The sequence below is a fragment of the Pholcus phalangioides genome, unplaced genomic scaffold, assembly GCF_987345545.1.
Source record: "Pholcus phalangioides strain wild (caught in Gottingen) unplaced genomic scaffold, Ppha-v1.0 ptg000008l_1, whole genome shotgun sequence".
NCBI lineage: Eukaryota > Metazoa > Arthropoda > Arachnida > Araneae > Pholcidae > Pholcus > Pholcus phalangioides.
In genome coordinates this window covers 24,771,354-24,785,716 of record NW_028301601.1, presented here as the reverse complement: position 1 = coordinate 24,785,716, position 14,363 = coordinate 24,771,354, and the positions used below count along the sequence as shown (strand labels likewise).

General features: G+C 41.0%; 2 protein-coding genes across 2 annotated transcripts in view; one reads left to right on the top strand and one right to left on the bottom strand.

Annotated features, from left to right (window-relative positions):
* Positions 1 to 14,363, bottom strand: part of LOC149084070 (uncharacterized) — a 349,781-nt gene that overhangs the window by 48,232 nt on the left and 287,186 nt on the right. The gene's annotated exons all lie outside the window — the stretch shown is intronic.
* Positions 12,813 to 14,363, top strand: part of LOC149084072 (uncharacterized) — a 29,456-nt gene continuing 27,905 nt past the window's right edge. The window contains exon 1 of the mRNA XM_089234420.1: positions 12,813 to 13,979. Coding sequence (XP_089090546.1) covers positions 13,107 to 13,979 — 873 coding nt within the window. The 5' untranslated portion in view covers positions 12,813 to 13,106. The remainder of the gene's footprint in view (positions 13,980 to 14,363) is intronic.

Genomic DNA, 14,363 nt, shown 5'->3' with positions numbered 1-14,363 from the left:
CGCCCTCTCGGTTACATTTTCAGACAAAGACAGACGCTGGTACAAACTGATACGATTTTGGAATTTTTACCGTGCACCATTTTGCGATGATTTGATTTTATGCGGTATACAAAAAAAAAATTAAAAGAATTAATTTTAATATTTTATAAAATTATGGCTGAAACACAATTTTTAGTTTTTGTTTTTAAATATTTTGTTTGTTTTTTGCATATTGTTTATCATTAGCTATATAAATAGCACATACAAAATTGTCATTCTTAATTGGTATTGGCATATATAGTAGAAGTCCGAGATTACGAGTACACTGCTAATGAGGAGAATCTCGCTATAATCAGTGATTTGAAAGTGATTGCCGAATAGCTATTGTTAACTGTTTAAGCGGCAATCCGAGATCACTAACTCCCCCCTTCCTTCAGAACGCCATATTCCAATTAAAAAATTGAGTAGGTTTTCCTCTCCGATTTTCAGCAGGTGTAAATTAAGGGGGGGGGGGGAGTTTTCCATTGAGAAATTATTTTCAGAAAATATCTGGGCCTGTCAATACCAAAATAAGGAGCTTTTATGGAGACGAGATATCTCGTCATTGCCGCTCAGTGGGTTAAAGATTAGAGAAATATTCGCTTATTGCGAGTTGAAAATGAAGAGCATTCGCTATAACGTCAAAAAATTTTCAAAGGCTTTTTCTAACAAAGAATGAACACAGGAAAAAGTCACATTTTTTTAACAACTCTCTTGTTTTGCGTTTTACCACTAAAATTTGCTTTCGAATGACTGAAAAAATTGTGCAAAATTGTTTTTTTCGATTTGTGTGGAAAATGTTAACGAGTCTATACAGCCATGGAAGTGATCAGTGATATAAGAATTGGGAATTTTAATTGTTTGTTTGTTGGGTGGCTTATACACATTCTGAGAATACGGAGTTCTCTATGTGCAAGAATCTCTTAGAGAATCAACTGCTGCGATACCAAAAAACAATTTCATGACTAGAGAGAGTTCTGCGCATTCGATAATACTAGAACAAAATGATCTAAAAGACGTTTAATGCAGATAATGCACGGATTTTCTAAAATTTTACAACGTGACCAAGCAAAAAAATCAAATTCCCTTACAACGAGAAGTCAGTTATAACGGCAATTTTCCACGTGATTGTAAACTGCCGTTACAACGGACTTTTACTGTATACGTTACGGTAAATGGAATTAAAGTGTAATTACGCATAATCGACAGTTATCGTCTCAGTAAGTTTGGTAAATTTTACTACTTTTATAATTTTTTTTTCCCAGCGATCATGCATAATTCCCAAATGAAATTTGTAAGTGTTATTATTCTTGCGTCTTTATGAGGTGTTGATAAGTACATGGTTGCCCATTTTGGTTCGAACAACCCACGTTTCACTTACGAGTTGAATTGTATTACTATCCCAGATGAAACTAGCATCACCGATTGGATGTCGTTGGATTTTTACCTCCGTGACCCACGTCTGCTGAGACGAGATGGACCAGCTTATATCCCCAAGGGGCACAGAACGTGGGGTCACGATTGGTCTGGTGGTGGTGGTCACCGATTTGGGAATTATAATTTGACACCTGATTGATATAGAGGCTGCATAGTAAACAGGGGGTATGGTATTTTACTGGCGGGTATACTTCCAGTTAGAAAAGGTTTCCGCATAACGTGTAGTACTCAGATATGTCATTCATCTTTCAAGAGATTGTATAGTTATTAAAATAAAAAATAATAATAATGTTTTTATACTGTACCCGTGTGCCCCAAAATCGAACTAGAAAGTTGTTGAAAGTTGAATTCGAAAAACGAAGAAAAGTTGGAAAAAACAGCTCTAAAAATGCGGAAAAAACCATTTTGCCAGCAATTAATGCGTTTTTTTTTCTAAATTTCCTCCGTTTTTTCGAATTCGAATATCTCAGTGAATATTGCACTTGGAAATGTGGATTTTTTTTTGTTGGCATCAGGAGAGACAGGGCAGCAATGTTTTAGAAGGGGTTTTGGGCACACAGGGACAGGACAGTATAAAAAGTTAGTTATTTTAATAACTATACACCTTGCTGCAGGAATGACATATCTGAGTGCTGCACGTTATTTGGATACTATTTCTAACTGGAAGTATACCTCTAGCATCAACGGTTCTCCAGTAAAATGCCATACGCTCTGTTTGCTAAGCACCCTGTATACACACACTGATTGATTATGATTTGACACTGCAATGCCATCTGAATTTTTTTCCAAGATGTCCCAGTTTTTATCAATGAATTTGCGTTGCGTTCCGGTTTTTATTCAGGATTTGTTCCGGTTTCTCAGTTGCATGATTTGGACGCCCTATCCTAAGCCCACCGTGAGATCCCATTTCGTAAATCGGCTATGATTCTATTAACGAGGCGAATTGTGATTTCGTAACTTATTTATCGATACCAGTAGCAAGAAAAAATATAATTAGCGATTTGACTAATTTTAGATTTTTAATTGACGACCACATTTCTTTTGAATTTTCGTATTTATTTCAATATTTCGTTGAGAAACTAAAGATACTAAGTAAGATACCAAAGAAACTTGAGATACTACTGAGAGAAACATGAAGACGTTGTCTCCTACCATGCGGCCCCAGAAGTAGAATCATTGGATATTTGAAGGGGTATTTTAGTCTGTACCTTCACTCTCATGATGGGTCAGAACGCAGGGCCTTAACTAGATAGGGGCGGGCGGGGGGGGGACAACTGTCCCGGGTGGAAAAATTTACGGGGGGGGGGGGGACAGTTTTAGGTTCAAACAAAGAACATCATTACAAAATTTATCAAATTTTGAAGTTGGAGTGGCAAAATAATGTTTGCCCCGGGCGGCTGAATCATGTTTGTCCCGGGCGGCAAATATCCTAGCAACGGCCCTACAGAATGTGACGCGAATAGCATGAATTCTTGAACCTATCCTCATCTATTAAGCGTGTGGTGGTAGGATAATGGTGTTAGGAATGTTTACATCAGTATGGACTGCACTGAGTCTCTTAGTTTTATAGAAAAGCTCCTTAACTTCAGAGTATTGCGTTGTCGATAAATACGCAAGTTTTAAGATGTTCCCTGATGCAAATGGTTTGTTTTGGATGTTGAGTTTCACTATATAACTCATGATATTATATTACAGCTTAATATTCATGTTATAGCGCTTAATGGACGTCTGTCACGTGATCTCAATCCTGATGAGCATTTTAGGACGAATGAAGGCATCCATTGCAACTGTTCTTGGTCCACCAAATATTTCGCCGAATTCACAGAGCCCCGCTACGCTACATATACAGGGTGATCAGCGAATAAGCCCTTATTTCAAAATTAAATATCTCTACAACAAAGATCAATAGAATTATGCGGTAAACGGTACGTTTATTAGCAAAACTGTAAGAATGTTGTACAGAAATTTCGAAAATTTAGTTTTTTTTTTAAATTTTTTAAAATTAAAAAACAAAAACAAAACTGGAAATTTTGGGGTTCCGAAAATCCTCATTTGTGTGAAGAGAAACCACTGCATTCGCCTAAAGTTACTGCATGGGCTGCGGTATGCGCCATGTGTGCTAACAAATTGTTCCAAAATTGTAACGTAAAGTTCAGTAGTAATCGTTTCTCGCACGAAGAAGGGGCTGATAATGCCTCTGGGGCATACCGCAGCCCATGCAGTAACTTTAGGCGAAAGCAGTGGTTTCTCTTCACACAAATGAGGATTCTCGGAACCCCAAAAGCTCCAGTTTTGTTTTATTTTTTTAAATTTTAAAAAATTTAAAAAAAAAACTAAATTTTCGAAATTTTTGTACAACATTCTTACAGTTTTGCTAATAAACGTACCGTTTACCGCATAATTCTATTGATCTTTGTTATAGAGATTTTTAATTTTGAAATAAGGGCTTATTCGCTGATCACCATCTTCAAATTATCTCTCATATTTATTCATCTTTTGCCAATCAGCAAATTATTTCTCCTATTTATTTTTGCCTGTCCGCAAATTACTCGTCTCATTTATTCATATTTCCCCCCCCCCCGGTCCGCAGTTGCAAAAAAGTTGAAGAACACTGTATTAGAAGTTGAAAGGGGCATCACCATTCAAAGAACTTCTATTGTATCAGCATGGATTAATATTCCATCGCAGAGCTGGCCCAATTTTCGCAGGAGTGAATGTAAGATTTTTTCTAGGCGTTCATTATGTCCAAACTTGAGGAATGGAAAGTGGGGAGCACCGAGATGACCATCATCGTAATGGGAGTCCATTCTCACCAATTATCACTAAAATGCAAGAAAACGGTTCAGTTTGGGTTTGGATCCAAAATTTGATGTAAAAAATAATAACTCAATCAGGTCCCTATGCTATTTTGCATCTTCCCAGAGGCCCCCCCCCCATCCCGAAAAGTTGAACAATATCTAACCCGGGGGGTTCTTAACCATCTTCAGCCGCAACTCAAAATCAGCAACACTATTTTAACGTGATCCTTTCTTTCTTTGAAACCGAGCACAACTCAGGTCTATCGCCATGGGCAATTTACTACCTAGTGAGTTGTGCCGGATGTGTATGTAAGTGTGTGTACACCTAATTTTCTAACTAGTGTTGCGTCTGATTTTTCAGTTCTGCCATCTATGCTTCAGAAGTGAAGAGACTGAAGTGTAATGATTGGATATTTGTACTGTTTGTAGGCCTGCTGGTCTCTGGGGGGACTTTTAAACGGGAAGGTCAGCCAACGTCGAGACCCATTGGTCTACTTTTAATTCAAATTTTAATTTAAAAATTATTATTAAATATTTCTGATCAAGAAAACTGTTAAATTCCCATGACCGTTTAACGGGTGGGTTGAATGGGGCCTGAGCCCTTGGCCCCGAATCAAGTAGGTGGCCTCAAAGTATTAAAAACTTTCGACTCTTTCGCTATTTTAAAATTATCTCTTCCGTAAATACTGGCTTTTCATTTATTATGAATTATTTTTTTATAAATTTCCAATTGTCTTTTCAATAATTTCCAGTTGTGTTTTCAATAATTTTAGAATTATTTTTTTTCATTAATTTCAGAACTAGTTTTCATTAATTGTGGAACAATTTTCCATCAGTTATGGAACAATTTTCCATCAGTTATGGAATCCATTTTCCATTAATTATGGAAATGTTTTTCATTTCTTCTGGAAATTATGTTGAGCTTTCTAGTGTGTTCATATTTTTATATTAGATAATTTTCAGCATTCATGTGCATTCTGCGATAATATCATGTGCATTTATCCCCAAACATACTGTATATAAAATCATATCACAAGGGGGCCCTAAAAATATTTGGGTCCTATCCCCAGGCAGCCGAAATCCTTAAGACGCTCCATGAAACTCCACGAGATACAACAAATGAGTTTATAACCGAATTGTAAGTGGATTTATACGACCCCATCTCGAGAGCCCTTGCAACCCAAGTTTGGGTCGCGACCCATAGGTAAGAACCTTTCATCTACCAGGCATCTTTGACACAAGTCATGGGCCACCCACTCTTACAAGTACCTAATCTATTCAGTCAGAGGCGTACGCAAGGAGGAACACAGGGCAATCGCGGATCCAGAAAATGGGCCATATTGGCGATCGCCCCTCCCAAGAAATGAATACAGTAGAGTAGACTGTCGAGAGAGAATCCAGCCGTGAGTTAATCCGGTCCATACAGTAATCTGGAGGTTTTTAACGGGTTTTCTTCGAGCATAGAAGAGGGAAAACATGTCATTGTATGTCTGTGCGCCGAAGTTTATATTATTTAAATGGATTTATTCAACTGACTTCCAGTAATCCTGTGATTTCAATAATCCAGTACACCCTGGTCTGATAGGTGTTGTATTAGCGAGAGTCTACTGTAATGTAGAGAACTGTAATATACATCACCGTAACATGGCCGGAGATACGGGGATGCCCCCCCCCCCCACCAGCGTCAAAGGTGAGGTCGACTGATCTAATGTATATACGTATATATGAATTGACATCATCATCATCGTGCCCCCCCCCCCCAGCAATAATGACCGTGCTCCCCCCCCGCCCCAGACTTCCAAGTTTATCTCCGCCTGTGCACCGTAGATCTGCCTGCCTCCTAGTGTTGGAGTGCTTCATTCGTAGCTGAAGATGCCTACCTCAGCTCATTCGTAGCTGAAGATGCCTACCTCAGCTCATTCGCAGCTGAAGATGCCTACCTCATCTCATTCGCAGCTAAAGATGTCTACTTTCGCTCCATTCGAATCTTAGGAGGCCTGCGCCCACTCCATTTGCACCTCAGCTCCATTCGCAGCTGAATGTCTGCCTCTGCCCAATTCATATCTGAAGGTGTTTTTCTTCGTTCGGGCACATATCTGAAGAGGGCGATAGGAACGACCGCCCAGGCCCGTAACTATGTTGGGGCAACCTGCGCACTGCCCAAGAGCACCGAACCAAATGGAAGCCCCCCCCCCCCACAAAAAATAAACTTAATTTGCGTAATAATAATCCTTTCAAGTGGGGTTCCAAGAAAACGGCCCTGCGACCCTTCCTCCTAAGAGCCGAACAATGTGAAAAAATTTGCCTGTCCCGTAAAATACGAGACGATCAAAAGAACTTACACAATTTTCCCCTCCTATCACATTATCCTGGTTCTGCGCCTAGCACGGGGGGGGGGGGAGTTACTCCCCATCAAAATGATCAAAAACTAAAATAACTAAAATATTGAGAGAAAATATCTTTATATGCTATCTTAATCAATCTCTGTTAATTTAAGACGATTTTAAACGTCAGTAACTGATAACCCTCCGTGAGAAATAACTTGTGCCCACAGAAGCTGACATGAAGCATACATTTGGGGGGGGGGCCCTAAAAGTTGCTGGTCGTCCCATATATGCGGAACTCAAGTGCGTACGCAAAGTACATTGCATTATTTTCCAGAAATTGTTGTGGGGCTCAGCATTCCTCCCACAAAATTTATTGAAGGGGGGGGGGGCAAATGGCCTCAGCCCCTAGATTCTGCGCGCCCTTAAAAGATCAATCATGCGTACATCGCTGTGTTTAGTGGCCCTTAGTAAGATGAATTCACCTCGACTTAGAATAAAACATTTTAATTAAAAAAATAAATAAACGTGTTCTAGGTGTTGAAAAAATTATTATTTTTTCGAACATTAAGCAAACACACACACGTGCCGCCATATTTGATAGCGGGTACCCCCATCCATGAAAATTACCGCCGCGTACCACACTCCTGCCCCGCTAATCCACCATAGCAAAATCCGGATTACACGGATTAGTGCTTCCTCACAATGGGAACACGCGTCGCTACAACATGACGTCACGAAAATACGCACAGTATATACACTGTGTTCATTTTTTTTTTCTGGTGGGGGCCCCGCAGTACATTTTTCACTTCCGCGCCACGCGGATGGTGTAATTTTTCCCTCCGTATCCTGCTTAATTTTTCCCTCTGCCATTTCCCTAGTTTTTTTAAGCCAAATACATATAAATATCCGAAGAGGTACCTATAGTAGCACATCCCCCGCTATCCGACTGTTTTTACCCCATTCTGTATGGCAGCCGCCATCTTTTTTTTTTTTTAAGGGGCCCCGCGTGCAGTATATATGCCCACCCCCAGTACGGGGAAACCCGACTCTCTTTGCAGATGATACCGCTTCATTTTTTTTTGTACTGTTGTTACCCCTCTCTTATTGCAGATGGTTTACTGCCGAGTGTCTTGGGTAACAAGAGGGAGTCTGTAAGGCTTCTTATGGGCTCCCCCCCTCCACCTCTCAAGAAACATCAACTCTCAAGGGGGGCTTGCTTGGGTGCTTCCTCAAGTAGTCTGCCATTTTTCAAAAATATATAATTTTCTTTTAGTTCCCCCCCGCCCAGACGTCGTCTATATCCATATTTATTCAAGTTCTCATGTTTACAGTTTATGGTAAACCTCAGTGAAAGTGAGTAAAATTTATGGTTTGCACAGGGCAATGTGTAAACAGGGAAGGATTATGGGTATTTTTGTGTGTATTATAGCTCACAGTTGTGTTGGGGAAATTTATTTTGTGATAATCCCTACACTTATACTGTATTATCGTGTATATGATTGGGATGTTTGACTTGTGTCCCCCCATAGGTTTCCAGTTATCCAGTCCATTACGCAGGGCCGTCTTGAAAGCATCGTGCCCCCCCCCCCCCCGGGAAATTGGCTTCTCTGAAGCTCTCAAACCTGACCGTAAATGACATTTTACCAATTTGCATGCCTAATACCGGAAATCTTAACGATATCTCATTATCATGAAGTCCCCCCTCTGCACTTGAGGCCATTGGGCAGTGCCCGGGTGGCCCATACATTAAGATGGCAATGGCATTACATGCATGCCCCCCCCCCCACCTCCTTTGTCCTGGAGCCGGGCCCTGGGATCTTTGGCAGGTGCCCAGTCGAAGATTTTTCATAGTTACCTCTAAAGTAAATTCATATAATTTAAAAAACAAAATATATATATATATATATATATATATATATATATATATTGGTAAGATTCATTCCGGGTTCCGGGGCCCCTACAAAACCCACACTCTGTCCAGGGCCGTCTTGAGAGTATCTTGAGCCCATGGGCAAAGCGATTTTCCTTGACGCCTCCCACCTGGAGACATGTACGCTTACCTATATTCTTACCTATTCTCATCTTTAGTTTAACAAATTCTAAGCAGATCTCATTTTCATGAGGAATCCTCTGCCCTTGAGGCCTCCGGGCTGTGCCCGGGTAGGTCCATGCGTTAATACGGCGCAGACCTTGTGCTGTTTTTATCAGAGATGAGAGAGTTTTTGAAAAGAAATAAATATTGTTGAAGGAATCTAAAAAAAAAATCATCTTATACACTGGGAATATTGTGTCCCCGTTTATAGAGAGATGGCCTTTCAGAATTGTCAGATATCTTCATAGTCAGTACATTAAAAGACGCATTTAAACCATGGCATTTTGGCCTCCTTGGCTAGGAGTTTTGGCAGTCAACGAAGCACAAGACATATGATCGCTTTTTATACTGATTTTATAATAAATTTGTAGAGTAAAAATTTCAAAAATGTATAATCGAGCCCCATGGCTAGGGCTTTTTCAGACACATACAGTATAAATGCAACCCTCATTGCCAGAATTTGTGAAGTCAACAGGGCTCATTACCTGGCAAGAGATGTCTCAACACATGGACTTCCCGGGCACGGCTTGACAGCCTCTTTGTTCATAGGGACCTCTGATAATGTTGCTTAGCAATCAACATCAAACGTCACTTTCAAAGAAGTGCCTTAGTGCATTGAAAAGCCAGTAGGGTTATCTAAACAGCAATACAATCATTTTGTTGCCGTTGATGATGGTTCGAATCACACGAAGCCTCCACATCCTACAACAGGTCCCCTAGGCTGGGATCTTCTGAGGGGCCTCCCCCAAAGGGGTTTTGCAGTGTGCAAAAAAAAAAAAAAAAAGAAATGGTAGGAATCAATCTACCCCTTTCCCTACAGCCTTGTCAGCCTCTTGGGGAAGGGGGCTATGACGGGGCTCTAATCCTTTTCCGTCATTGCCTCCTGCATTAGGAAGAGCTTTGTTTGAAAGATGGCAAAATTGATAACTTAAGAATGATCAATCTTTATAGAGAGAGATAATTAAAATAACCCGACGTCACAACTTTCAGTAATGATGATGATTACTTAGACTTGAATACTTTGATAATAAACAATGTGATGAAGCTAAATTAAATTAATTTCAATATAATTAATTTTAAAATTGCTGGCGCAATAAGTAGTAGCTAGATTTCAGACTGGTTTTGGAATTGTTTGGCTTTCAAGGTGGTCTAGCGCGGGGGTGTACAATCTCCGGCCCGTCGCCAAATGCGGCACTCCAAGGGTTTCCATCCGGCCAGTGGAAAGTATTCAGGTAGAAAAGTATCAATACACACAACTCAATGAATGCCTAGGCTGACCATATTTCCTTCATAACAATACGGTATGCATACGAGATATCACCAACTATCGCAAAAAAATTGTCAAATGCAAGAAAAGTGACAAGTGACGGTAAAAAAAAAGTGTCAAAGCAAGCCAATTACAAGTCAAAAAATTGTAAAGTTGCCATCAACAAAATAAACAGTCAATGGGGCGGGAAATAGAAGTTTACCGCAAGTCGCATTGTATAAAAAATTCACAACAAAAACGTATGTTTCACAAACATGTAAGATAATTATAATTAGTTATATTAGAGTGATAATTATCATAACATAATTTCTCAGCTATAAAAATAACCTTAATCCTGGATTTCCTAACATCAATTTAACCTTGCTGAAAATAAGGGAGAAAACGGGACATTTTATAAGAAAAATTGAGACGGCAAAAATAAAGGAATGTCCCGTAAAATATGGGTCATATGATCATCCGAATAATACAATTGTCTGGCCTGTGGACGGAAAAGGTTGTGTACTCCCTGGCCTGGTCTAGTTTTTCTGGGTAGAGTCAGGATTGCTGGAATGGTTAGATTTTGGTTGTGTAGGGATTTCGGCCAATCGATGGTTTTCTAGTGTCAGGTTTTAAGGCTGCTTCGGAAATGATGGGATTTTAGAAGTGACGACAGTTTGGGTTGTCAAGATTTCGGTAATCACAGGGATTTTTAACTCTCAAAGTTCCAGTAATATCGGGATTTCTGGCAGTCTATGCTTTTTCCCCTAGCGTCTGCATTGTGATAGCGATAGGAGTTTAGGCCGCTGAGTTAGGATTTTTACCTGTCAGAATCTTGGTAATATTACGATTTGAGGATGGGTTTCGATGATGATTTTGTAAACAACGGGATTTAAGGTGGTCCGAATTTCAGTAAAAATGGAATTTTGTGTGAGATCTCAAAGTTAGCATTAAGACTTGACAGTGGTCAAGATTTTTAATGGGCATTTAAGACTTTAGCACTGTCAAGATTTCTCGGACAATTAAGAATTTAGTACTGTCAAGATTTCAGCAGCGTCATGATTTTTTAAGGTGTCAAAATTTTTCTGTCTTGATTGTGTTTTTCCTGGATTTTAGAAGCGTCAAGATTTCGGCTTTTCAAAGTTTTACTAGCGGCAAGATTTGGACTCTCAAGATTTTACTAGCATCAAGATTTCGGGCAGTGAAGACTTCAATGTCATCAAGATTTCGGGCTGTCAAGATTTTAGATGCGTCAATATTTCGGGTAGTCAAGATTCTAGTAGCGTCAGATTTTGGGCAGTCAAGATTTCGGTAGCGTCAGATTTTGGGCAGTCAAGATTTCGGTAGCGTCAGATTTTGGGTAGTCAAGATTTCGGTAGCGTCAGGAATTTACGGTGAGAGGAGTGAGATTTCGCATTCAGAACCCAACCGTTGACTATACATTCTTATTTTATTCAGTGTATCACTGAATATATGCAGTGAAACCTGACCGTACCCTCCCCCAACATTTTGCTGTTTCTGAAAGGAGCCGGCCATAATCCTACAATACAAAATGCCCATCAATACCATCTCGGACACCTCTCTAACGGGGACAAATTCAATGGAATCGGAGGTATCCAACTTTTTTATTGTATTTATTTTCATAACCAAGGCCGCAACTAGATACTTGGTCAGCCGTGGCAAACACGTAGTTTGGCGTCCCCTGTAATGTAAAGGGAGCATTAAAATGGTGAATTCGCTCCCCCCCCCAACTAATTCAGCTCCCGGAAAATCAGATTTACCCCCCCCCCCTCTCCAGATGCGGCCCTGTTAGGGCCTGTTATTAGGGATCGATGGTCATATTTTGATATCAGTATGATTGAATACTTCCGAGCAAAGTGATTTTTCAGTGGCTTCTCTAACTGGCTGCAAATATCTGCCCAGAGGTGCCCTTGGAGGGGGGGGGGGGGGGTGCGACAGACATCAGACATTTAAGGTCGCTCCGTCCTCGTGTTTTTTTGGGGGGGGGGTTGGAGGAGAATTTACGGTAATGGAAAGAATAATTCTGCATTTTCATCTAGAAAGAAATTAACGCTGGAATTATTTCTTTCAAATATATTCTGAATTTCCACCAATTCGGGAATTGCTTCTTCAATAGATTCTGAATGTCATCAATTCTGGAATTGCTTTTTTTTTCTTTCATTTATTCTGAATTTCCAAGGATGCCGGAATCATTTCTTTCATGTATTCTGAATTTTAATAGTGGCTGGAATTACCTTTTTCAATTATTTCTCTTAATTTTTTTCATCGATTCTGAACTTTCATTAGTTCTCAGACAATTTGTTTCATCAGGTCCTAATTTCAATTGGTTTTGTAATTACTTCTTTCATGAATTCGGGATTTTTCAGTTCGAGATTTTCATTAATTTTTTTTTTTGTTAATTTACATTTAATTGCGTCTATATTGTTTGGTATGGATATTTTTCAGCATTCCTGTGTGATAATGCATGAATTTTGAGATGGCGATTCCCTTCTTCCACAGAATATATAAAATTGGTGCCAGGGGCCCTGAAATTACTATGACGCCTCTGGCCCCGCTATTATTTTCGCAAAAGGCCTCACGTCTGGTAAGGGCCGCCCTGTACCTACCTTCCAGTTTACATACTTAATCCGAAAATTAGACCTATATCTCATTATATCGAGTTCCCCAGACCGTGGCCCGGTGGGCCCCGTATGTTAAAAAATGGCATGGCTAAAATATTTACAAAAGCCCCATTCGTTGATATCAATCATTACGCGCTTATACAAGCTGCATCCGCACCCGTTATTTTCGAATTTGGCGCGGTTTTCCATTTAAAGTCCGTCGCCAAATCCCCCGAAATCATTCAGGGAAACCAGCGGTGTTTCATCAATCTCGCCAATCCCACGAGCAACACCAAAACATACACATTGGAGGAGGAGAGCGAGAGAGAGCAGATCTCATTTATCCTTCGGTGGGTTCGGGTGCAGCTCTCACTCTCTCGGATCCGAGTGCGTAAATCCGGTAGCTCATTGAGCTGATCCGCTCGCGTATCGCCCCATCGACAGAAGGACCACGTGCCAATGAAGTGGTGTACGGAGCTTTATACGTTCGACGATCAACGGATATAGTCGGTCGAGATCATGTGCGGTGTTTGTTGAACACATCGGGGAAAAAAAAAATTATCGACGAAGATGGACGAATCATCCATCGTTTATTATTTCGTGATGACGGTGATGTCCATTTGTTGTTGTTGCTGCCTCGCGTCCGCGAACGTCTCCCAGAAGGACCCGAAATTAAGAGAAGTCGTGACTTCGTTACAGGAGCAATTGACGGCGTTGCAGAAGGAACAGGTCCAGAACAGATTGGTCATCCAGACCCTAGAGACTAGACTGGACGAGGAGCTCCACCACCAAACGAGGAACAGACGGAGACATAGACAACAGCAGCAGCTATCTGGACCGGATGGTGAAATCGATCATCACCTAGTCGATGGCAGGAACTTGATGAGAACGGCTGTCACGAAGAGATCGAATTTCGGTAGGATGGACTCTGTCGATGCGTGGACAAAGCGGTTGTTGCTGGAGACGACGACACCCGCGGCGTTGACCAACGACCCTCTGAAGGTGACCAATGACCCTCTGAGGGAATGCATCCTGGACTGCAAGGACATCCACCTGCAATTAGAGACCCTCGCAGAGGAGATACACAAGCTACGCCGGGACGCTGAGAACCAGAGATCGGCCCAGGAATCGGAGATCTCCGAGCTGAAATCCGGGCACGTGACCACCAAATGGCTGCAGAAGACTGTCGTGGACTTGAGGAAAGAGTTATCCGAACTGGCCGCCGCCTTAAACATATCTGTCGCCCTGAGAGATGCGCAAGAGATGGAGAACATGTTGGACCGTGTCAGGGGCGACATCGCCACTCTCCGGACAGAGATAGACCATAAGAGCGCTGGAATAACCAGGCAGGCGGTGGCTATGGAGGAGATGAGGGTGGAAGTCCAAGAAGTCAGGGCCATGGCCACGACGGTCATCACTGAGCACCAGCAGATGATTGACGAGGTAAGTGTAGAGTTTTGAGACTCCTGTCGCTTTAGCATATGACAAAAAACATGTCTTAATAATAACCCACCGCCTCCTTAAATTCTTAAGCCAAGACCCCAATTAAATCAGTTTTTTACAATTTAAACATAATCGATTATGAAAGATTCCATTCACGGCCAACATCCGTCGCCCCCTTTAGTTCTAAAGCCGAGAACATACGCAGAGATAATTGTTGGGAACCCCAGGTTAAAAGAATTTTCACGGACACCTCTATATTTGATATCTATGAATTTATAGTATAAAAAAATATATTTGTCAGCCCACCCAGCCCCACACTTGTGAGACCCATGATACGGGGGGGGGGGGTGCCACTTAAGGGTGGGCTTAAACCTATTGCCTATG